Below are 26,118 nucleotides of genomic sequence, written 5' to 3' on the forward strand. Positions count from 1 at the left end.
AATGTGTTAAAGTTGCTCAGCATGCAAAAGCATGCTGTCTCTCTGCTCTTCTGTGGTGTTTTCCCCTAGCCAGCGAAAAAGAGGCAGCAGCATCAGACCTTATATGGCAGAAGAAGACATTAGCAGCGCATCTGATTGGGGAACTGCTGCTGCTGCAGTCAGCTCGCTCGCTCTGTAAAAATGCTGGCCTGGAGCAGCCTGGGGGACGCTCAACACACCTACTAGCACATACATAACCACACAGCGCACACACACACACCCCACATACAACTGCTGAAGTAGAAAATGACAGAAAACGAAAATGAAGGTGTATTTCATTGTCGACGCTCGTGTGTTTGTTGAACCTGGGCTAGGTTCACATTGTTCATGGATTACTGGGGCAAGGCAAAACCCCATGCACATCATTAGGCAACATGTCTCAAGACCTCATCATCAACCTACAGAACCACACAATGTTGCCTTTAAAAGGTAGGCAGCTCATGTGGAAAGGCTAAAAACATTTTAAGAACAAGCTATAACAGCTTTTAGCAATGTGGGGGCCAAGGAGCACATGGTTTGGGGTTTTTTTTCCCCCCGGCAGTGTCTCATTTCACTGCAGAGCAGTTTAGGTTAACAAAACCAAAGTCTATTTATTCACCCTTACAAAAAGGTTATACCTACAGCCTCTAGGGGTTGTTTGGTGAAGCATTTAAAGAGTTAATACACTACCTGTTTCCCCAGTCAGTGCGGGTTCAAAGTAGAACAAAGATTAAACAGGGTACAAAATCTAATACGTATACATTTTAAACGAGTGGAAAAAGGCAAAAGAGAAAAAAAAAAATATCTGGGGCACCCATGAACTGCAGGGCATTTCAAATCTGAAAGTTCTGGCATTGGCCAATCAGGGGCCTGGAGTAGATAGAAGAGGCGGGCCTATAGGCAGCGAAAGTATGCCAGTTATATAACATTTGTTCATCTACAGCGCAAGGAAGGCCACAGTTCAGGGAGAGAGCAGTTTACAATGAGGCTAAGGTTCAAGCTCACTCCTTTACGTTGCGTACGTGTCTGGGTAAGGACCATGACAGATCAGGGTGTTCATCCGACAGACAGTCAAACCATCTGGGGAGGAAGAATAACAACCTCCTCCTCTCTGTTCGGGGCAATGAGATCCTATTAAAAATGTTTAACATGAGCACATGTGGCTGAAACACTGTAGCTTGTCGGGGTCAGGAACTTCAAGAAGGCAAACACATTCAGTTCTGATTTTCTGTGCAGTTTGCATATTTCTGGTGAGTGAGAGGATATGACTCAGATCTAGCTGAACAGCTCGCTGTTGTTCATTGCACTTAATGCTCTTTGCTGACAAGTATGGCACAAAGCGAGGCCAGAAAAGGCGAAGAAAAAGGAAGAGAAAGTGGGTCGGGAGATGAAACTTAAGCCATCCTGCTGCTCTCCATTTCCTCTTATTCTGTCCTGTGACACACAGAAGAGGAAGAGACCAAAGAGCAACAAAATGGAGGTCTGGTCTGATAGCACTAAATCGACCAGTTGTAGCTGGCCAAGGACCATGCTGATGGAGGGAGGATGTCTCATTTTTTCCCTGCTCTCTCCCTCCTCCTCCTCCTCCTCCTCTGGGGGTGAACTTACAGGAGTGGTTGGAGTGAAGGGCTGGGGGAGGAAGAAGCGTGTAATCGGAGGCAGCTGTGGCGCTGGGCGAGGCAACACTCACCATCATGATGGATCAACACTGCCATCCAGTGGAGGGGAAAAAAAAAAAAGATGGTCATGGAAATGTTTATAGCAAAATGAAAAGGAGGGAAAGTAACAGCGTGGGAGGACAAATGTGAAGGCATTAAGACTCCCTACTTCCCAGCATTCTTCTGGTTTTCACTGGTTTGATTAAGTGCCTGCTAATGCAGTGTCGGTGATGCGGAGACAGCTCCCTTTCTCCTAACGCTGCCTGCTACATTCCAGACAATGCCTCCCACACACAGCTCAGAGAAAACAGCAGAAGCCAACGGCTCTCACACACACACACACACACACACACGCTTAAAATTCTTCAAATGCTTTTCAGTGTTTCTGCACAACAATGTTTACTATGTCTCTAACATGTCCCGTGTTGCTGCAACCGTAAAAGTACACGCAAAACAATTTGGAGATTTTTTTCCCCACTTATAACTGACTATAAACTGATTAAGTAAGAGCTTTATTCCTGTATTTCAAGGTGTTTTATTCCTCCTACACAACCGCCATTTTCTAACAATCACAATTAGGTTATTTATGAGTTCACACACACACACACACACACGTTGTGAAATGTCCTTGAAACAATTTACTTCCTTTTATCACTTTCGTTCTAACAGCTACAAAACACTTGCTCCCTCATCACCTTCTCCATTTTTTTTCTCTTTGTGGAAGTGAAAAAAAGAAAATTGGAATTTTCTAAGGCAATCCAGAAACCGCAAAATGCAAAGCCCTCCATCTTGAAGACTCTCCTATGGCAGGAAACCTTTCACAGCTTGACCTCAGAGTTCAGACTCCTTACTTTACATATTAAACTAATGTCTCCTTACAGAAAGCTTCACCCTCACAATGATTAGACTTTTTTTTTTTTGGTAAATAACATTTTCTAATCAATTTACTGCTTGGCTTAAATGAGGTGGTGCATCCTCCATACCGAAATGATCATGTATTACAGCAATAAATTATTATAAACCTGTAATCTGCCTTACAGCTGCTGAGAAAGAAAACTAATCAACACCTTCCAACCAATCAGAATAGAGAATTCAACAGCGCTGGCTCTGGATATGTAATGTGAATTGGGTTAAAGTAGTTTTAATATCTGTCCATGGAGGCTGTTTCACTAAAAACAATAAGCTGCGAGTACTGAGACTACGTACGAGCTCCCTATAACAGTTTTGACTGTTTTGTCTTGAGTACCTCTTCGCTTTTAAACAGAGTTGATTTCAATATAAAGGGAAAAAAGGAAAATTGAATGACTTTCATTTCATATGCTTTCGTTTGTGGAGTCTGTCTCGCCCTCTCTCTGTCCTCATACGCTTGTTGTACTAGTACTAGTAGAATTCGTTTATGCAAAAGGCAAGTAACAAGATAAAGGCATGAAACTATTTAAGGGTGAACTCTAATCAGCGTGGACAGCACAGGTACTGTACCAGACTCTTGTTTTGATTACCTATTCAAACAAGAATACAAAATACCAGCAGCTTCCTAACTAAAGTTATCGCAAACTGTTGACTAACGAGAACATTAGCGACACTACATCGTGAGCTGGATGACTGACAGAGGTGTGACGATTAATCGATCCCCTATCCATCGATCCATTTCAATCCGCGGTTCAAAAAAAAAAAAAATCGATTAAAATGTAATGAATCACGATTCACTAACAATACCTCATTTCATCCTGACAACCTTAAATGCATAACAAATTTCGACAAAACGGCATAATTTTGATATTAAAAATTCGATTCGGTATCCGGAGCTGTATGTGAGCGCAGCCATGTTTGTGGTTGCTATAGCAATCTCGCAAGATCACGCGTTGCTTTGTGAACAACATGGCGGACGACTCAGAATTCCTGAAGCCACCGGCTTTTCAAAGCCCAGTTTGGTGGCATTTCTTACAATCTCAGTGCCTTCTGTACTCTCTGGACAATTAATGTTGTGTATCAAGAGGCGGTGTTCACTTTAAACACAAGTGTATTTTTGTGTTTTAAAAGATTGAGACAAAAGTCATGAAATTTTCGTTGCTTTTTTGTTTCTTAGTGTTTTGCGGTTTGAAAATTAAAATGTGCCAAAAATGGCTGAACTGTGATACATTCATAGTTACATTCAAAGTCAATGGAGTGACTGGAGTCTGAATAAAGACTCCAAAGGCAACACGACTTGGTTGTTTTTTTTTTTATGGCTCTACATTTCTAGGCTGACAGTTAACAGAATATTGACAATGATTTGCATCAGTTATAAAATAGAGGGCAAAAAACGTGAATCGTGATTCAAATCAAGTCGAAAGGTCAAAATCGTGATTTGAATCGAATCGTATCGTGGAAAAACTGAATTGTCGCACCTCTAATGACTGATGTCTCTTTTTTTTTTTTTGCTGTGAGTGAATATAGTGTAAGAAAGTAACAGCGTTATCAGTGTATTTAGAAGACATCACTTGCTGCTCCACCACACTTGTACAGTTTTACAGCACAACCGCAGCAGATTCTGATAAGACTCTAAGCAGAGACAAGATACAGGTGATAAACAAGCTCAATTTCTTCACAAGTTCCACCACAAGGGAACCCGGAAAGAAGATGATGAAGAAGAAAGGATGGTAAAGAAGAAATAACAGGAATCAGTGTCCGCTGGTGCCGGCTAACAAGTTTGAGCACCCAAATTTTTAAAAATGGTGGACGTATCTCTCTGGCATATCGCTCCAGCCGTCAAAGTTTCGAGAGAAGATTAGAGTAGAGGTTTCCTGCTGCCTTCTACTGGATTATTATAGAGGTTTTCTTCTCTCAACCATTCACACACATTTACACCTATGGACAATTTAAAGGAGCCAGTTCACCTAACCACACGTTCTTGAACTGAGCACCCGGAGGAAACCCATACAGAGACGGGAGAACATGCAAACTCTACACAGAAAGGCCCACGTGTAATCCAATATTACAGATCTGTGAGTGGCAAAAGAATGTGAACCTCTAGGATTAGCAGTTCATTTGAAGGTGAAATTAGAGTCAGATGTTTTCAATCAATGGGATGACAATCAGGTGTGAGTGGGCACCCTGTTTTATTTAAAGAACAGGGATCTATCAAAGTCTGATTTTCACAACACACGTTTGTGGAAGTGTATCATGGCACGAACAAAGGAGATTTCTGAGGACCTCAGAAAAAGCGTTGTTGATGCTCATCAGGCTGGAAAAGGTTACAAAACCATCTCTAAAGAGTTTGGACTCCACCAATCCACAGTCAGACAGATTGTGTACAAATGGAGGAAATTCAAGACCATTGTTACCCTCCCCAGGAGTGGTCAACCAACAAAGAGCACTCCAAGAGCAAGCCGTGTAATAGTCCGTGAGGTCACAAAGGACCCCAGGGTAACTTCTAAGCAACTGAAGGCCTCTCTCACATTGGCTAATGTTAATGTTCATGAGTCCACCATCAGGAGAACACTGAACAACAATGGTGTGCATGGCAGGGTTGCAAGGAGAAAGCCACTGCTCTCCAAAAAGAACATTGCTGCTCATCTGCAGTTTGCTAAAGATCACGTGGACAAGCCAGAAGGCTATTGGAAAAATGTTTTGTGGACAGATGAGACCAAAATAGAACTTTTTGGTTTAAATGAGAAGCGTTATGTTTGGAGAAAGGAAAACACTGCATTCCAGCATAAGAACCTTATCCCATCTGTGAAACATGGTGGTGGTAGTATCATGGTTTGGGCCTGTTTTGCTGCATCTGGGCCAGGACGGCTTGCCATCATTGATGGAACAATGAATTCTGAATTATACCAGCGAATTCTAAAGGAAAATGTCAGGACATCTGTCCATGAACTGAATCTCAAGAGAAGGTGGGTCATGCAGCAAGACAACGACCCTAAGCACACAAGTCGTTCTACTAAAGAATGGTTAAAGAAGAATAAAGTTAATGTTTTGGAATGGCCAAGTCAAAGTCCTGACCTTAATCCAATCGAAATGTTGTGGAAGGACCTGAAGCGAGCAGTTCATGTGAGGAAACCCACCAACATCCCAGAGTTGAAGCTGTTCTGTACGGAGGAATGGGCTAAAATTCCTCCAAGCCGGTGTGCAGGACTGATCAACAGTTACCGCAAACGTTTAGTTGCAGTTATTGCTGCACAAGGGGGTCACACCAGATACTGAAAGCAAAGGTTCACATACTTTTGCCACTCACAGATATGTAATATTGGATCATTTTCCTCAATAAATAAATTACCAAGTATAATATTTTGGTCGGGCGGCACGGTGGTGTAGTGGTTAGCGCTGTCGCCTCACAGCAAGAAGGTCCTGGGTTCGAGCCCAGCGGCCGGCGAGGGCCTTTCTGTGCGGAGTTTGCATGTTCTCCCCGTGTCCGCGTGGGTTTCCTCCGGGTGCTCCGGTTTCCCCCACAGTCCAAAGACATGCAGGTTAGGTTAACTGGTGACTCTAAATTGACCGTAGGTGTGAATGTGAGTGTGAATGGTTGTCTGTGTCTATGTGTCAGCCCTGTGATGACCTGGCGACTTGTCCAGGGTGTACCCCGCCTTTCGCCCGTAGTCAGCTGGGATAGACTCCAGCTTGCCTGCGACCCTGTAGAAGGATAAAGCGGCTAGAGATAATGAGATGAGATGAGAATATTTTGGTCTCATTTGTTTAACTGGGTTCTCTTTATCTACTTTTAGGACTTGTGTGAAAATCTGATGATGTTTTAGGTCATATTTATGCAGAACTATAGAAAATTCTAAAGGGTTCACAAACTTTCAAGCACCACTGGATAATGATTTTTTTTTGTCGATACTGTGCAGCCTTGTGTCACTATCACATCCGTTCAACCAGAAGAAAAGTTTCCTGTACACACTAACCTTTCTGCAGCGGGGATTTGGGCAGCTGAACAGAGAAATATCTTTGTCCAGGAGTGCAGGGAAGTTACAAAACGGACACCTGACCAGCTCGTCTGCACAGGTAGCGGCGACGGCCTCCTCAGCCTGCCGCTCGTAGTATTTACACAGGATGTTCTCTGGTAACACTTTTTCAAGCTCGCTGGTGGGGAAGGAGCAGGTACAGCTGCCCTCCATGCAGCTCAGCTCCGACTGTAACACAGAACACACAGCTTACAGTTAAACCCTGTCAGTCACCTGGCAAACACAGGGTCAGGGAGAGGGAACGCTGAAGCGTTCGACAACTTTGGCAATACTGTAGTGTTTTATTCACAAAGGTGGAGTGATTTAAATATTAAAATCAATAAGGTTTCATTTTTCGGCAGAAATAAAAAAAAAAAAAACACCAGCAAGTTTGAAAGTGACATGTTTTTAAGATAGAATGCGGAAAACACGTTCACTGCAAAACAAAAAACAAAAAAAAAAAACCAAGGGGGATTTCTAAGAGCTGAGAATAAACAGAATTTAATTTTGCTTTTAAGGTGATTTCTGTAATGGCAAGCAATGTTTTCAGTTTCAGTCATGTTCTAGTTAAACTGTGGTCAACCACTATGCATTATTTTCATGAAATCTATCTCTTTCTCACACACACACACACACACTAAAGCACTGCGAGTTACAAACCTCTTACAACCCAGACTCTGTCCATAAATACTCAATAAGAAAAATTCACAACAACGAGTTTATATGATTTTCTTTATTAAACAACAAAACATTTTAAATTAGATCATGTGATGTGTCTGCCATACTCATCCCTGTATATACACTGTTACTATAGAAACAACAAACGTATTAAAACACATTATATAGGCTACATTTATCTCATCTCATTATCTCTAGCTGCTTTATCCTGTTCTACAGGGTCGCAGGCAAGCTGGAGTCTATTGGCCCTTTTCCACTACCCTTTTTCAGCTCACTTCAGCTCGCTTCAGCTCACTTCAGCCCGACACGGCTCGCGTTTCGACTACCAAAAACCAGCACGACTCAGCTCGCTTCAGCCCTGCTTAGCCCCTAAAACTCGCACCGTTTTGGAGTGGGGCTGAAGCGAGCCAAACCGTGCCGAGTGAGGCTGGAGGCGTGAGCAGACACTCCCCTGTGCACTGATTGGTGAGGAGGAGTGTCCTCACATGCCCACACACGCCCCGCGAGCGCGCTGGGATCTGTAAACACCGCAAACCCGGAAGAAGAAGAATTACGAATTACGAGAATTTCTGAAGCCTTATGCGCCTCGCCTCATCTATACGCTCTTGCCAGTATCTGTCCGCGTTGTCGGTGACAACAAGCCACAGCACCAAGACCAGCAACACTAACGACTCCATGTCCTCCATGTTTATTGTTTACTATTCGGGTTGTGAGACTACCGCTTAAAAGCTCACTGATGTCACTGTTTGCGCTGCTTAACGACATCACGTGACGTCCACCCACTTTCGCCAACTCCACCCAATGTGTCCACCCACTTCCAGCCAGCACGGTTCAGCGCGGTTGTAGTCGAAATGCAACTCCAACAGCCCCGCTCAGCTCGACTCAGCACGGCACGGCTCAGCCCAACTCAGCCGCGTTTGTAGTGGAAAAGCGGCATATCTCAGCTGACTACGGGCGAAGGGCGGGGTACACCCTGGACAAGTCGCCAGGTCATCACAGGGCTGACACATAGACACAGACAACCATTCACACTCACACCTACGGTCAATTTAGAGTCACCAGTTAACCTAACCTGCATGTCTTTGGACTGTGGGGGAAACCGGAGCACCCGGAGGAAACCCACGCGGACACGGGGAGAACATGCAAACTCCACACAGAAAGGCCCTCGCCGGCCACGGGGCTCGAACCCAGACCTTTTTGCTGTGAGGCAACAGCGCTAACCACTACACCACCGTGCCGCCCAGGCTACATTTATATTTAGTATAAATATGGAGGTTATTATAGAAAATTGTGCGCACTGATTGGACTACTTCTTGATAATCATCTCAAGCGACTCGGCAAAATGGCGGCCAATCACTTTGTCACGTTAAGTGAGGAAGAATTACAAATTAAGAAAGAAAATGCTGTTCCTAAAAGCACTAAAGATACTACGAAGTTTGGTCTAAAACTATTCAAAGGTAAAGTGGGCTTGTGATTTATTTTATCTATTTCAAAACCAAGTATTTTATGTGACTCGGCGTTGATAAGTGACAAGTCTGCGCCACACCGTTATTACATTTGCATGCCACTTTTGAAGTTTGAAATAAAATTTTTTAATACAATTTTGTTTTAATTTTTTTTTTTAAATAATCACCTGTGTATTTATACTAAAACAATTACCCACCTCAGGCTCAGTGAAGATCAGTGAATAATAACCTCGACTTCGTCTTGATTATTATTCACCAATATTCACTTCACCTTCGGTGAATGACTGTTAAATGTAATAACGTATTAATTAACCTATTGTTCGTGTTACAGTTGGAACTACTGTCCGAGTCGTTTTACAAACTAGATAGAACTTGACGCCAACGGCGTCGATGGGGATGCCTCCGCCCGGTAGACTACACGCCTTATTAAGTTGTGATTTGGGGATGGACATTTGACCTCACAGTAATCTTGACCTGGTGAAATTACTTGCATCAGCCTTGGAGATATTGTGTTCACAAGGTTTGCGGACAGACATTTGACCTCACAGTGACCTTGACCTTAGGCCTTTTGATCTCAAAATCTAATCAGTTTATCTTTGTCCCCAAATGCACAAATGGTGAAAGTTTGGTGAAATTACTTTCATCTGCCTTGGAGATATTGTGTTCACAAGGTTTGCGGACAGACATTTGACCTCACAGTGACCTTGACCTTAGACCTTTTGATCTCAAAATCTAATCAGTTCATGTTTGTCCCAAAGCGCACAAATGGTGAAAGTTTGGTGAAATTCTTTTCATTAGCCTTTGAGATATCGCGTTCACAAGGTTTCAGGACGGACGGACGCACACACGGATGGACAACCCGAAAACATAATGCCTCCTGCACCTTACGGTGGCGGAGGCATAAAAATAATGCACAGCTTATGACCAATCAGATTTGAGCTTTCATCCATGCATTGCTATAAATACTGTTTTTATTTTAATAGTGCCTATAGTAGATCAGTGGAAATTTAATGCCTCTGTGATCAGACTATACCCGACTTTTGCTCACAGCTTACCCGCCCTGATCCGAACACGGCCTCCTGTGCATACTTCACCAGGCACTCCTTACAGAAGAGATGGCCATCACTGCACTGAGTCATCTCTTCAAAAGCAAATTCCCCACAGCAGCAGCCACACTCGATCAGCTGACCATCCTGAAAAGTGCACGACCAAAAATGACTAAGCTAGAACACAAACAATTTATCCAAAAACTTTTTTTTTTACAACCCGATCCTAAAAAAGTCAGAATGCTGTGTAAAATGTTAATAAAAACAGAATGCAATGTTTTGTAAATCCTTTTTGACCTATATCCAATTGAATTTAAGACAAAGACAAGATATTTAATGTTCAAACTAATAAACTTGATTGTATATTTACAAAAAACACTCATTCTGAATTTGATACCTGCAACACATTCCAAAAAACTTGGGACAGGGGCAGCAAAAGATTGGGAAAGTTTTGGAATGTTAAAAAAAAAAATTTAATAATAATAATAATAAATAAACACCTGTCCGGAACATTCTACAGGTAAACAGGTTAACTGGTAACAAGTGATCGTATCATGACTGGGTATGAGTGGACAAACAGTCCAACAGTTTAAGAACAACACTTCTTAACGTACAACTGCAAGGAATTTAGGGATTTCATCATCAACAATCCATAATATCATCATCCATAGATTCAGAGAATCCAGAGAAATCTCTGTACGTAAGAAACAAGGCTGAAAACCGACACTGATCGCCCGTGACCTTCAATTCCTCTGCATTAAAAACTGGCATGACTGTATAAAGGATGGGCTCGGGAAGACTTCTGAAAACCATTATCGGTGAACACACAGTTCATTGCTGCATCTGCCATGCAATGCGGAAGCCATATAAATCAACAACATCCAGGAACGCAGTCAAATTCTCTGGGCCTGAGCTCATCTGAGATGGACTGACGCAAAGTGGAAAAGTGTGCTGTGGTCTGACGAGTCCACATTTCAAATTGTTTTAGGAAATCATGGACATCGTATCGTTCGGACGAAAGAGGAAAAGGACCATCTGGATTGTTACCAGAGCAAAATTTAAAAGACAGCATCTGTGATGGTCTGGGGGTGTGTTAGTGCCCATGACATGGGGAACTCGCACATCTGTGAAGGCACCAGCAATGCTGAAAGGTACATACGGGTTTTGGAGCAACATGCTACCATCCAGGCAACATCTTTTCAGGGACGTCCCTGCTTATTCCAGCAAGACAGTGCCAAGCCACGTTCTGCACATATTACAGCAGCATGACTTTGTAGTAAAAGAGTGCAGGTGCTAAACTGGCCTGCTTGCCTCCCAATGAAAACACGTGGTGCATTATAAAGCACGAAATACGATGAACTATTGAGTAACTGAAGTCTTATATCAAGCAAGAATGGGAAAGAATTTCATGCTCAAAACTTCAACAATGAGTGTCCTCAGTTTTCAAACACTTACTGAATGTTAAAAGAAAAGGTGACTGTATTGCAGGCATCAAATTCAGAATGAATGTATATTTACAAAAAATAATACAAGTTTATCAGTTTGAACATTAAACATTTCATCTTTGTATTGTATTCAGTTGAATATCGGTCAAAAAGGATTTGTAAATCATTGCATCTGTTTTTATTTATATTTTACACAGCATCCCAGATTTTTTGGAATTGGGGTTATAGTGGACAGTATAGGAGTGAGAGCTAGTAGCTACCATACTTCTCTAGCTAGGTTTTTTTTTTTTAAGTAACAGTAGTTTTCTTGCTTTTGAAGAAACCCTATGAACCTGGAGTAGGGGGTCAATAAACAAAATTCGACGAGGTTTGCAACTATTTTGGTTGGGAGTAACCAAATTCTTTCAGTTTCATTTCTATCACACCATAAATTTTTACCATAACATTAAAACAGTATAGTGTTAATACTAACATGAAGGTTGCATGTTGTTTAATTGTATTAATCTTTATTCATCTCATCTCTAGCTGCTTAAAGCTCTTAAACCCCAAAAAGGGATTTGAAAACCACAACCACATGATAGCCGAGCAGCTCTTTCATTTCTTTTAAAGAACACTGAAGATGTATTTTGCTTTATATATATATATATATATATATATATATATATATATATATAAAATATTTGCAGCTAGATCACTGAATGCAAACTACAACACTCGCTAATGCATATAATTTTACTTTTCTGTGTAACAACAGAGTGGAAGACTTTTTTTTTTGACAAATAGTAGACAAACAAATGTATAACTATGGCATGACAGGCTTACCTTTTGATACTGCTCCTCATTGACTTGCAGCGCCAGCAGGAAATCTTCATGCTGAAAGCAAAATTAAAACACACACCACACTTCCATAGATGGTTTTGAAATGATTGCAGGTATCACAATACTACAGTATTACCGATCTGACTATTATTCTCCCGCAGCACATGGATCCGATTGGACAATACAATCTAAATGCAAACTTCTCACACCAACTGTTTCATTTTTCCTCCGTTTGTTTTCCAGGATGTGATACACACATCTATTTTTAATGAGGCACTGCTGTCTTGTCAATACTTTGTCAGCAGAGCTAAAATATCTCGATATGTATTGTGCATCATGACAATATCTTTGTGCAATCTGATATCCTGCTGTCATATATCACACATCCTGAAATACAGCTCATGATAAACAACTTCCTTCACAGAATCTTTGCACTGGTGCTTATCCGATAGTAGAAGCAAAGCGGAAATGAAAATCTGGTGTTTTTTTTTTAAAATACCATTTAAAAAGTACCTCAGCCATTTCCTTTGCTTTCTGCTCATAAAACTGAAGCTCTTTCAGTAGAGAAGGATCAAGCGGCATGTCAAAGCTCCTGCACCATCTCCGGTTTTTCTCTAGAAAGTACATTTTCCTCTCCAGTTTGAAGGAACCTGGAACATAAGAGCAAGTCATAGTATTCACCCGGCTCATGTTAGATGACTGTATGGTGGTCTGTAAGTCACCATAAATCTCTGTGCGTGAATTCTGCACAGTTTGCACACTGTGCTTTGTGTTGCAAAAGTAACATCAATGCTGCCTCCAATGACTATAACTGCATTACATTCCAACCAGGAACAGAAATCAACACACTATACAGCCAAAGGTATGCGGGTACCTTGACCATCACACCCATAGTGTACGTTACAGCTGTTGGATAATAGGCACGAAGAAAATTTTATTACAAAAAAACCCAGCAACATTTATTTTCCTATTCTTTATCAACTTGAATATTAATTTTGTTAAACAATAATAATAACCCTTTTGTTTCATTTTCTTAATAACCAACAATAATTATTCACCCACATTTGTAAAGACTGGAGTAAAATATAATAGCCTATTAACCAAAACATTCCTTTTATTAAAAATTAAAACATTAATAACAAATAGGTCTTTAAGAAACTTATGAACATTTGTACTCCCTCCATTTTTCTTTTCTTTTCTTATCTTTCAGCAGTTTGTAAAAAGAGAGCTCCGATTTCTTGTTAAATCTATTTGTACTAAACAGCTCCTTCCAATTTTAGATTTTTTTTTTGTGTGTGTGTGCGCGTGCGCGTGTGTGCATTTTCCTGCTGCATTAGAGCTGTGCTACTTCCGCCTGGGTTGAAGTCATGTGCATTCCCGCATTTGTAAGTTATTGCACCCTACTTCTGCTACAACTCGGAGATGTGACACATTCAGAAGTTCGCTGATGACACCATAGTGGGGTGTATCAGGGACGACAGAGAGGAGGAGTATAGGAGCCTGGTGAGGGACTTTGCTGTTTGGTGCAATAGGAACCATCTGCAGCTCAACACCTCGAAGACCAAGGAGCTGGTCACTGACTTTGGGAGGTCCAGACCAAGGTCACGACCAGTTCTGATCGAGGGAGTCGAGGTGGAGGCTGTGGATTCCTACAAGTACCTCGGGCTGTGGCTGGACAGCAAGCTGGACTGGACTTACAACACCAAACACCTGTACAGGAAGGGACAGAGCAGGCTATACTTCCTGAGGAGGCTGTGGTCCTTTAACATCTGCAGGAAACTCCTGTGGATGTTCTATCAGTCTGTGGTCACCAGTGTCCTGTTTTACACCGTGGTGTGCTGGGGGGGCAGCACATCCAAGAAGGACACATCCAGGCTGGACAAACTGATCAGGCGGGCCGGCTCTGTGGTCGGCATGAAGCTGGACTCTCTGGTGACGGTGGCAGAGAAGAGATCTATGGACAAACTACTGAACATCATGGACGATGCTAGTCACCCTCTGCATACCATCATCAGCAACCAGATGAGCCTGTTCAGTGACAGAATGCTCCTTCCCAAGTGCAGGACGAACAGACTTAAAAACTCCTTTGTCCCTCACGCCATCAGACTGTACAACTCCTCTCTGGGGGGTAGTAACAGAAGGACAGAGGACGGGAAGGGAAGGAGTAGTAGCCTAGCCTGACAAAAAGTAATACTGGACAATGTGCAATACCTCTCCTGCTGGACGTTTTTCATATTTTATTTTTTATATTTGTACATGTTAATACTTAATTTATTTAGAAGTTTTCTCTATTTTCTATTCTCTGTTTATTCTGTAATGATGCTGCTGGAATTTTAATTTCCCTGAGGGAACCCTCCCAAAGGGATCAATAAAGTTTGTTCTATCTATCTATCTATCTATCTATCTATCTATCTATCTATCTATCTATCTATCTATCTATCTATCTATCTTCTGATGTCTAAACAACACAATTACAGCTAGGAAAAATGAAGAGATTACACAGCCTGATAATCCATAATTCATTCTTCATTTAATCAGTTTGACTTGTCATAAATTTGTATCGCGATTCATCATTGCATGATATATCGTTAAATGCCTAGTGGATGAGTAAATGATGTATTAAATACATCGCATCTATTATGTCGACTAATCACTGCTGCCCTACTGATAATCAATCAGTGTGATTTTAAAAAAAAAAAGTTTTTTGCCATTGTAAACTTATAATTCTTTCAAAATTGGCAGTGATGCTGGTTTTTTTTCATAAGAAGCTTAAGTTATAACTGTAGAAGTAGGCAGAGCGTCTTTCAGTGTATTTTCACAACTGTAATAACAAGAATGACAGCAATCTGGTTATGTCTGAGATGTATTCAAAAGTAAAACATGCATCAGTTCAGAAAAGCCTGTAGACTACATTGGAGAAAAATGTTATAATTTGACCACATGAAGGGTTTTTCCCCAGGCCACCTCACAAACCTCAAAAAAAAAAATCGTAAAGAGAACAGAAATGTCAGTGTATTCACCTTGCTCAAACTTGAATTTGATAAAGACTCGTTCATTTGGCTCTTTCCTTTTCTTCCTCTTCCCTGAGGGATCAGTAGAGTTTTCTTGCCACTTCTTAAGGGCTTCATATAAGGCCTGGAACAAACAAGCAAGAAATCACACATTGCTTTAAAGCACCAAGTACAACAAACCTGAGCAAAGTTGACAGCCAGACGTGAGCAGTACCTTGCGGGTGATTGCATAGTGTCCTTTGAGGCAATTCAGCGCCCATTTGATATCCTGGCAGCTCAGCATCCTGAAGTCTCCCATCAGCATTTCTGCAGCTTGCACTGCAACCTCTGGGCCGACACGTTCTAACTTCGAATAATCGAAATAGTTCTCAGTTTCCTAAAGAAGAAAAAACTGGAACACTTAGGAAGTCCATCCATCCATTATCTGTAGCCACTTATCCGTACAGGGTCGCAGGCAAGCTGGAGCCTATCCCAGCTGACTATGGGTGAGAGGCGGGGTACACCCTGGACAAGTCGCCAGGTCATCACAGGGCTGACACATAGAGACACACAACCATTCACACCTACGGTCAATTTAGAGTCACCAGTTAACCTAACCTGCATGTCTTTGGACTGTGGGGGAAACCGGAGCACCCGGAGGAAACCCATGCGGACACGGGGAGAACATGCAAACTCCGTACAGAAAGGCCCTCGCCGGCCGCTGGGCTCAAACCCGGGACCTTCTTGCTGTGAGGCGACAGCGCTAACCACTACACCACCGTGCCGCCCCGAAAGGAAGTCTATTTTAGTAAGATTTAATCAGCATGTCAGAACTTCAACATATTCGCAAGCATTTTGCCGACAGTAGCACATTTACAGTATAGGTCAGAAGTTTACATACAGGGACATAATGTCATGGCAATATCGGGCTTTCAATGATTTCTTTGAACTGTTCTTTTTCTGTAGCATAATGGTTGTACAACATACACCTAATAGAAAAAAAAACAAGAATTTGATGCACAAGTTATAATTTGTTTTGGGTTTTCTGAAATCAATACAGGGTCACAATTATACATACATGGTCAGGAATATACATACTTCCACTTAGATTATTAATTCAGTGGTGCTGAAAGCTCCAAAAAGTCTTTTAACTTGCCAAAGCCTCTTTACTTCCTGTTAGTGATCATGATTGCCTACAACTGGTAGCTTCTCTGTACACAACATAACAAGAGTGCTCTGAGAGCACAATATCCCCCGCTGGCAACTATATCTGTGCTATAAGTGCTTAGTACACCCTCATGAAAATGTCAAAGTATAAGTTTGGTAATCAAAGGCCATAAGTCTGGTAAAATACGACTGAACTGAACGAAATTGCAATGTGTATTAACGACATATAACAAAGAATCATGTCAAGTTTCCTGAAATTCCTCCGACAATTGTGAGAGGAGTTGATTTCAGAAGGTGAGCAACTTTCCCGGGACGGAGGGAGGGACGGACAGACAGATGGACGGATGGAGAGAGAGAGGGAGGGACGGATGGATGGACATAATCCCCCTTTGGGCCTTTCGGCCAGTGGGGGATAAAAAGGGTTTGATAGACAGCACTCATTGGATTGACCAGTGCAGATATGAGAAAGAGGATCTTAGATTTACACACTCAGGAATGTCTAGTGGAGCCATTTCTAAACAAATGTAGATTCCAAGATAATCAGTTCAGTCAGCTGTACATAATTACAAGTTATTGGGAGGCGTAGCCACTTTGCCAAGCCAACATGCTGAAATAAGACCCAAACTGTCTCCCTCGGCTGAGAAGAAACTGGTTCAGATGGTCAGGAACAACCCAGGAACCACTAAGGCACAGACCTGCCATGAACTGGAAGCTGCTGGAACACAGTCTATAGCCAAGTGAGTTTTAAAATTAGCTTGGACTGGGAGGCTGCTGTCCAAGAAAGAAGCCCCTGCTCCAAAATTAACACCTTCAAGCTTGAGTAAACTTTGCTGCTGACCGCAGGGACAAAGAAAAAGCCTTCTGGAGAAAAGTTTTATGGTCAGATGAGACAAAAATGGAGTTGTTTGGCCACAATGACCAGAGGTACAGATGAACACTGTACCAAATGTTAAGCATGGTGGGGGTAGCATCATGCTCTGGGGCTGTTTCACTGCCAGTGGAACTGGTGCACTGCACAAAGTGGATGGAATAATGAAGAAGGACTACTTCAAAATTCATAACCTCAAACCAGCAGAAACCTGGACACAATTGGATGACCCAACAGGACAATGACCCCAAACAAACACAAGCTGGTTGTGGAGGATAAATCGGGCTAACGTTAATCTTAAAATGAGTCCTGACCTCAACCCTATTAAAAATTTGTTCTTAAAAGTCAAATCTGTGCCAAGAAACACACAAATTTAATTGAACTCTACCAATTCTGCCAAGAAGACTGATCAAATATCCAACCAGAATTCTCCCAGAAGCTTGCTGATTGCTACCAAAAGCATCTTTTCAACGTGAAACTTGCTAAGGGACATTTAACTAAATATTAGGTGTTGCTGTACATATATTTTCGACCTTGTATGTATATTCATGTTCATGATGACATTCATGGACGTGTACGTAAACTTCTGACTGCGACTGTAGGCCACGTTCCCGTCTGCCATTAATATGTTTCCTGGGTGATTAGATCACAAGAGGACAGCTGAAACACACAGCAGTTCAGAGCTGGCATTATGAATGCGTCTTCAATGACCACTTATGACTGGATTTCACACTTTGTTTCCACTGGAAAACATACTGTCGCACACATTTACTACATCCATCTTCCACCGCATTTATTTTCAGCCAGAAATATCCCCGCAAATGAGGTCTCATGTAACTTTATAGACTTTTTCAAACGTTTTAATCACGTGGTCTGCTCATGAAACATAAGATGATGACCAAAGCCATGAAAAGCAGCTGCTTTTGTCACTCATGTTATATTGTCTTTATTCATTAGCCTAGCAGAACAAGCTCGAACATTCAGCATTACATATTTTCCAGCGAGGGCAATGACACGGTCGATTAGTTGGTCCTTCATTGCTGTCCGGGACGCATCGAGACGCATTCGCATTCACACTACACACTAAGTAATTAATTGAAATATTAAATGTACAGAAATCAACTTTCCTGAATGTCAAAACAACATTGTTATCAAGTCCTGAGTAAGAGCTTTAGGCACCGTATGAACTATGGTGATTTTTTTTTTTCTTCCCCTTCTGGGGTAGGAGAAGAAAAAAAAAAAACAAACAAACCCAAAAACATATTTAGAACAAAACACAATATTAACATTTTGCCAATGATTACATTTTTAAATATGTTAATGAACATCATGTATATTTTTAATAGTTTTTAGTATAAATACACAGGTGATTACAGAAAATCGTGTACGCCGATTGGTCGAGAAATTCGGACTATTTCTCGATTAATCACCTCGAGCAACTCAGCAAAATGGTGGCCAATTGCTTCGTCACCGTAAGTGAGGAAGAATTACAAATTATGAAAGAAAAATACTGTTCCTAAAAGCACTAAAGATGCTCCGAAGTTTGGTCTAAAACTATTCAAAGATAAAGGCGGAATTGTGATTTATTTTATTTATTTCAAAACAGCATTTTATGCGAGTCGGCATAGATAAGTGACAAGTCTCCGCCGCGCCTTTATTACAGCTTTTGTAGTTTGAAATAAATGAGGGGGTTGGGTTTTTTTTAATACAATTTTTAAAAAATAAATCACCTGTGTATTTATACTAAAACAATTATCCGCCTCAGACTCAGTGAATAGCTTCACCTTCGTTGAATGGCTGTTAAACAGGTGCACTTAATGTGGTTGAGCTTCCATGATACAAGTTAGTTCTGTTGTCACTTACATTATAGCAGTTATAAACAGTCTTTCCCTCACCTCTATCACCTTTTCTCTTAGTTTGCTTATAGAAAACGTCACTGTATCAATGTTTATATGCTTTTCTGTGTTAAAAAAATGTGGTTTTGTTTATCAGTTCATTACTAGGTTTTGATGATGTCAGGCTTGTTGTACTTAAGTCCAGGACTCGTGCCCTAATTTTAAGGGCTTGTGACTTGACTTGAGTACTGATGACTCGGACATTAACTGCATTCGGACTCGTAAATTGGAGACGAGGACTCAGATTTTTTTCTTTATTCTTTTATCTCATCTCATCACATTATCTGTAGCCGCTTTATCCTTCTACAGGGTCGCAGGCAAGCTGGAGCCTATCCCAGCTGACTATGGGCGAAAGGCTGGGTACACCCTGGACAAGTCGCCAGGTCATCACAGGGCTGACACATAGACACAGACAACCATTCACACTCACATTCACACCTACGGTCAATTTAGAGTCGCCAGTTAACCTAACCTGCATGTCTTTGGACTGTGGGGGAAACCGGAGCACCCGGAGGAAACCCACGCGGACACGGGGAGAACATGCAAACTCCGCACAGAAAGGCCCTCGCCGGCCACGGGGCTCGAACCCAGAACCTTCTTGCTGTGAGGCGACAGCGCTAACCACTACACCACTGTGCCGCCCCTTATTCTTTTGTAACATGCCATAATAATTTGCCATAAGATATTTACATCTACATTAATTTTTGTACTAATTTCGTGCAAGAGTGTCACACCTGTGCGCCTCGGTACATGTATCAGATACTCTCGGGCGCGCTCCGGACAGCGCGCATGCCATAAACAACTTGCACATGCACAGGATTAAGGCGTATGGAGTTGTGTTGCTGACACATTACCAAGCCTTATTTCCTTCCTTGTTCGTTTTCCTGTTTCTCGTCTTTGATTCAGCCGAGCCTGTTTCACCGTTTTACGATTTTGCCTGCCGTTCTGCATTGTTTACCTGCCTTCATTTGTATTAATAAACACACCTTCTGCACTTACATCCGTCTCCCAACCATCTCTGACAGAATACTTTGCACTCCCTGACAAACAGAATGCACATTCACCTGTTCATACGTCATGTTCAGGAACAAACTAACGTTAACGGCACTAAAATGCCTGGAGAGAAGCCCCTAGGATTGTCCACTTCGCTTATACAGACTTCTTGTGCAGTGGGGGAAAAAATGCACTGCTATGTGTTCGATATGTAGAAGAACTATCGAGGAGGCGATGGGGACAATCTCAAACTTCAATCGCCATTTGGTAAGACTCCACCCAGAGAAGGAAGTGACACGCTATGTTCATCGCTCTGTTGATAACGGGGTTTGCCTGCTGACCGATGAACTAGCTAGTGTTAACCCTCTCTCATGTTATTTGCCCTGTTAATAGTGGGCGGGGCTTTCTGAGTGATGAACAAGCTTTTTATCTGTCGTCTATTAACTAAAATGGGGCGGTCAAGCAGTAACGTTAGTCCAACACAGTAGCAGAGACGCTTTCACTTAAAGGCAGCAACAGCCACCGTCAAATGGTGTGGTTGGGGCCATGTTCTCGGACTCGACTCGAAATTTTCTTAATGACTTGGACTTGACTTGAACACTGGGGACTCGAGACTGGATTCGGAGTTTAGTGACTCAACTACAACACTGGATGATGTGTTATGTTATAACAAATAAGAGCATATTCCTACAAACCTACTGTTCATTTGATAACCGGAACTACTGTCACAGCTGCATGATTACAAAAAAATTAATGCACCTTCTGACCAATCAGATTTGAGAATTCAGGCTCGCTATGGTAGAATTACAGTATTCTTATTTATTCGCTACAGAATATATAAACTTGCACTGCTGATTAGATACGCCTGATAAGATAAAATAATAACTGATGAAAGTCTGTCACCTGTTATTTTTTTTTTTTAGACTGCTGACATGCAACACAACAAAACTTATTAAACATATTACTGAAACGCAGCATTGTTTAGCATATTACTGAACAATGCTCTATAGCAGAACGACGTAAATAAAATAAGGCAGGGGTGCCGATATTAAAAACAGTACAATCGGCATGATATGAAAGTCAGTGCTACCTGAACTAAACGTGTTGTTCACATCTTAATTCCTAACTGAGCCTCCTAAACAGCTGACTCCTCCAACTCTGACTCACACGTTCATAAACAGAAAAGTAAACGAAGGATGTCCCACACCGTCTCCTCTTTTTTCTCGTGAATTTTACTCAAGTTAGGCCCAAGTGCTCCTTTTGCTTTTCGAGATGTTCTTGTATCACGGCACCAAGGGGCCAAAAATCAAATTCTACGGCTAAACCATAAATGTGTTGGCACCTCTGATAAAGTATTATTTTGTTTTGATGTACTAAATCCGGTCAACTACAAAACCACTAAATATTAGTGTTACACAAGTTCATAGATCAAAGCTTTCTTTAAAAATTAAAATATTATGACCAGTATTTTCATTACACTCACTGACCACTTTAATAGAAACTTGTTCTTAATTCTAAGATCCCTGTTCTTGGCTGCAGGAGTGGAACCCAATGTGGTCTTCTGCTGTTGCATACTGAGATGCTTTTCTTCTCACCACGGTTGTAAAGAGTGATTAAATGAGCTGCTATATCCTTCCTGGCAGCTCGAACCAATCTGGCCAGTTTCCTCTGACCTCTCTTATCAACAAAGTCTTTCCACCCACAGAACTGTCGCTCACTCGATGTTTTTTTGTTTTTCGCACCATTCTGTGTAAACTCTAGAGATTGTTGTGTGTGGAAAGCCCAGGAGATCAGCAGTTTCTGAAATACTCAAACCAGTCCATCTGACTCAAACCAACACCCATGCTACAGTGAAAGTCACACTTTCACTACGTTCAGACTGCAACCTGAAACGACCCATATCCGATTTGTTGTGAAATCCGATTTTTTTGTTAGGCCGTTCACATTACCAATTATATGAGACTTGTATGCGATCTCCAATATGAACGGAAAACGACCCCAAAGTGTCCCGCATGCGCAAATTGACACGTAATAAGCACATCTACGTAATACGTAAACAAAAAAAAGCACACTCTTCAAGTTTAATGATTTTTTTTTTTGTTTAATTATCTGGTTAGTGTTAAAGTGTGAGGTCTCGTGTGTGTTTTTGTTTCTGAACTGAAATGAAAACGTGTAGCCTGGTAACGAGGGTTGACTCCTAAATGTCTCTAATTTCTATATAAGTGCACTACATGTTACTAGGAAGTAATGGATTTTTAAACTCTATATAGTGCACTCGAGCTTCAGTAGGCAGTCATTTGGGATACGGCCGCTGTATTACCAAACTCTTAATTCAGGCTTAATAATTTGCACATATTTATTTCGTCATATTACAGTTTTTGCCTGTTGCTTAGACACTAAAGCCCAGTGCTTAAACCAAAGTAGCATAACTTGAAGTTCTTGTTGCTATACTGTAAACAAAATGTGCCATACCTTAAACAAAAGTTCTGCCTAACACTGTTGTAGCAATTCAGCAACACACTTTGTCCCTTATACAACACACTTGCAAATGTTCACTGCACACTTTTTCATTCATAAGACACTCCGTTAAAAAATGATGTCTCATCATACCATTTGGAAAACACATATATCCAAAAAATAAAACACATTGGATGATTGGTTAAACATTGGTTCACACCTGAAAACCCATACCTTCAAAATTGAACACCAATTAGTCAGCAACAAAAAAGCCCCAGTTTAAGCCTTTTGGAGAACTTTGCAAGCATGGATGGAGGGAGAGCCCGAGGCAGAGTTAGAGTGAGAGGAGGAGGAGGACGAGGACAACTTAGAGGAGGACGTGTAGTAAGAGGTCAACGCAATGTAATATCGGATAACATTAGGGCAACATTGGTGGACCATGTGGTAAACCATGGTTTGACAATGAGGGAAGCTGGACTTAGAGTCCACCCAAACCTCAGCCGCTTCACGGTGGCCTCCGTCATAAGGACATTCCGGCTGGAAAACAGGTATGTGTTTGATTCTCTTCTCAAATAGCATCTACAGTAATGTATTGTGTAGAATTGTACTGTAATACTGTACCACACAGCCACATCACATATACGTAAGCTACTGTACTGCACTGTGGATGAGTCTCCTTTTTGAGCAAAGGTGGTATTCTTGTAACATGTTACAGTTGTACGGTACAGTACAATACAGTTACAGTAAGTAAGGTTACAGTAAGTACAGTGCAGTGCAGAATTACACAGTACGAGGAATATACAGTGAAAAGGAGTAATCCAATCCATGAAACTTGTCTGCATATTTCTATAGAATGGCCAGAAGACCAAATAGGGGTGGGCGTCGACGCATCTTCAGCCTTCAACAGGAGATGTCAATAGTAAACATAGTTCGAGCCAACAATGCTATCCGTCTCCACCAGCTCAGAGCTGAAATCCTGGCTGACCAAGGGACATTTCAAAATGTCAATCAGGTCAGCATATCAACTCTTCGCCGGATCTTGGAGAAGCGCAGTGTCACGATGAAGCAGCTGTACCGAGTCCCATTTGAAAGAAATGAGGACCGGGTTAAGGAACTTCGCCGTACATATGTTCAGGTATGTATTGTTGTCTTTTACAGTTACAGTATAATGTACAGTAATACAGAATTGGGGTCAGTCCACTGACAGCAGAAATTGGAGCTGTGCAGTAGGTATATTCATAAAGTGGTGGACTGTTGGGTGGGGTGGGATGGTTCCACACATGTTGTAGTGTAGTTGTGCACTTTGAGTATATGCTATTCATACTGTAATTACGTAAAATTAGTATTATGTATGACTGTATTACGTAATTATGTATGTATCTATTCTTACAGAGAGTCCTGGACATGGATGGAGCTGACCAAATACATGAATTTATTTTCATTGATGAGGCCGGGTTCAACCTGTCAAAGAACAGACGTCGGGGGCGCAATATCATTGGGCAAAGGGCAATTGTGCACGGCCCTGGGCAGCGTGGTGGAAACATCACATTGTGTGCTGCCATAAGTCTTAGGGGGTTACTTCACCACCACTGTAAAATAGGTGCATACAACGCCCAAAACATCATTGCATTCTTAGATGCACTTCATTTCACTGTTGTGCAGGACAGACCAGACCAGCCCAGGTTTGTTGTTATCTGGGATAATGTAAGCTTCCACCGGGCTGCTCTGGTCCGTGACTGGTTCGACAACCACAACCTATTTGATGTAATGTACTTGCCCCCTTACTCGCCATTTCTAAACCCAATAGAAGAGTTTTTCTCTGCCTGGAGATGGCGTGTGTATGACCATCAGCCACATGCCCGTGTGCCTCTTCTTCAGGCAATGAACCAGGCCTGCGGAGACATTGATGTCCAGGCAATACAGGCATGGATAAGGCACTCCAGAGCCTACTTCCCCCGATGCTTGGCAAGGGAGGATATTGCCTGCGATGTAGATGAGGTCATGTGGCCAGACGCAAACAGAAGGCAGGCGCCATAATTGTTTTATTTACGTACTGTAAAATGCAGGCCCCATAATTGTTTTTTTGAAGTGCTTTTGTAAAGTTGTTGTTGTTTTGTTTTTTGAAGTGCTTCTGTGTAGTGGGCCTACTATTGTTTCATTTGGTTTTTATTTTTACTTTGTTTTACAGTAGTTTATGTACTGAAGGCTTTTCGAGTCTACATCATTGAATATTTCTGTTTTGGGGTTGTTATGTGCCTTATCTGCTTTGTGGAGCTGAATAAAACACAGAAACTGAAAGAGTGGATTGTTTTATGTAAAGTAGACTAGTGTGTTACAGTTGAGCTGAACTGTCTTATCATTTGGTGCAAGTTTGTGTGTTTTGTCATCAGAGTTACATTTCGACAAAGGATTGTTAGGTTTTTTTTGTATAGTTTAGGTTTTGATAGCAGAGTGTCATTATGGCATAAATGTGAAGGGTTTATTTCCAAGTGTTGAGTATAATTGGCTTGTGTGTAGAGTTTTGACTCTATGAGCCGAGTTTTGCAAATGGTGTGCAAGCAGTAGGCAAAATCTGTCATAAACTTTTTCTACATTTTTATAAATATTTATTTAGACTGTTTATAGCCAGCTGAATTCTGCAACTTCTCTCAGCGCTGGCTCAAGGTGCAGAAACACCAGTGCAGTTTGCTATGGAGATGAGGCGAGACCTGGCGATGTGGTTTTTGTGGCGGCGGCGGAACTCACACAATAATCTGATTAATGTGGGCAGCAGATTAATGAGACCGAAGGTGTCAAATTACTGGAAATTTCCAGAACAATCTTATAATCTTGTAATACAGGATGGTTTAAGTTATAAATCAGTTATAGAAACGGTTTTATTTAATCAGGCTAACAGATCAACATCCAGGTCCCTACCAAATCCACCATTAGCTTGATCAATTCTATAAAAGTCTATTTAAATTCTGAAAACTGTACAAATGTTGTTGTTTTCCACCAAAGAGGCGGGATTAGCCAACGCAGAATAGTGACGTTTGTCTCTTGTTGATGACGTGTAGGTCGCATGAATGCGACCTGTCCGGTCAGACTGCAGTCGCATGTGAAAATAACGGATATGCATCGGATTTAGGACCGCATATCCAAGCGGCCTGAGTCGCATGTGAAAAAATCGGATCTGTGTCGTTCAGATTGTCAATAACAAATCGGATACAGGTTGCATATGGGCAAAAAAATCGGATATGGGTCGTTTCAGGGTGCAGTCTGAACGTAGTCTTTGAGATCACAATTTTTCCCGTTCTGATGTTTGGAGTGAACATGAACTGAAGCTCTTGATTTGTATCTGCATGATTTGATGCATTGTGCTGCTGTCAAGGGATCGGCTGATTAGAGAACTGCATCAAACAGCAGGTGGATGTATGGGTGTTCCTAATAAAGTGGCCAGTGAGTGTATCTTAAACATGAATGAACAAGTTTATTGACTACATGGAAACTGAACAATTCATTGTGATTAGTTCAAATAACTGCGATCAGGCAATTATGCACAATTGTGAAAGGTGATCTGTGGAAAGCGCAACTGTGACAGTAAAATGACTGGGAGACGTTATATTACAGACAAACGACGTCTTACTTCCTTCCACAAAGTTATCTGAATATCTTGCATTTACTCATGTAGATACTAAAATATGTAAATCAGCCGGA

At 41.5% G+C, this 26,118-nt stretch overlaps 2 protein-coding genes across 3 annotated transcripts in view; one reads left to right on the forward strand and one right to left on the reverse strand.

The window, feature by feature from the left end:
• rnf216 (ring finger protein 216) overlaps nt 1-26,118 on the reverse strand; it is a 52,903-nt gene that overhangs the window by 15,697 nt on the left and 11,088 nt on the right. Inside the window, exons 7-12 of the mRNA XM_060943042.1 lie at nt 15,278-15,439; nt 15,073-15,187; nt 12,566-12,702; nt 12,056-12,106; nt 9,798-9,935; nt 6,560-6,787 (exon numbers count right to left, since the gene is read on the reverse strand). Coding sequence (XP_060799025.1) covers nt 6,560-6,787; nt 9,798-9,935; nt 12,056-12,106; nt 12,566-12,702; nt 15,073-15,187; nt 15,278-15,439 — 831 coding nt within the window. The remainder of the gene's footprint in view (nt 1-6,559; nt 6,788-9,797; nt 9,936-12,055; nt 12,107-12,565; nt 12,703-15,072; nt 15,188-15,277; nt 15,440-26,118) is intronic.
• LOC132900766 (uncharacterized) lies at nt 84-24,692 on the forward strand. Of its 2 annotated transcripts, none has more exons than XM_060943044.1 (3): nt 84-468; nt 23,275-23,557; nt 23,815-24,692. In XM_060943044.1, the coding sequence occupies exons 1-3, from the start codon at nt 302-304 to the stop codon at nt 24,457-24,459; spliced, it is 1,095 nt and encodes a 364-aa protein (XP_060799027.1). In that variant the 5' UTR covers nt 84-301; the 3' UTR covers nt 24,460-24,692. The 2 variants fall into 2 exon arrangements, with proteins under 2 accessions (XP_060799027.1, XP_060799026.1); XM_060943043.1 differs by lacking the exon at nt 84-468 and adding an exon at nt 22,649-22,970.

The sequence above is a fragment of the Neoarius graeffei genome, chromosome 16 (genome assembly GCF_027579695.1).
Source record: "Neoarius graeffei isolate fNeoGra1 chromosome 16, fNeoGra1.pri, whole genome shotgun sequence".
Lineage (NCBI taxonomy): Eukaryota > Metazoa > Chordata > Actinopteri > Siluriformes > Ariidae > Neoarius > Neoarius graeffei.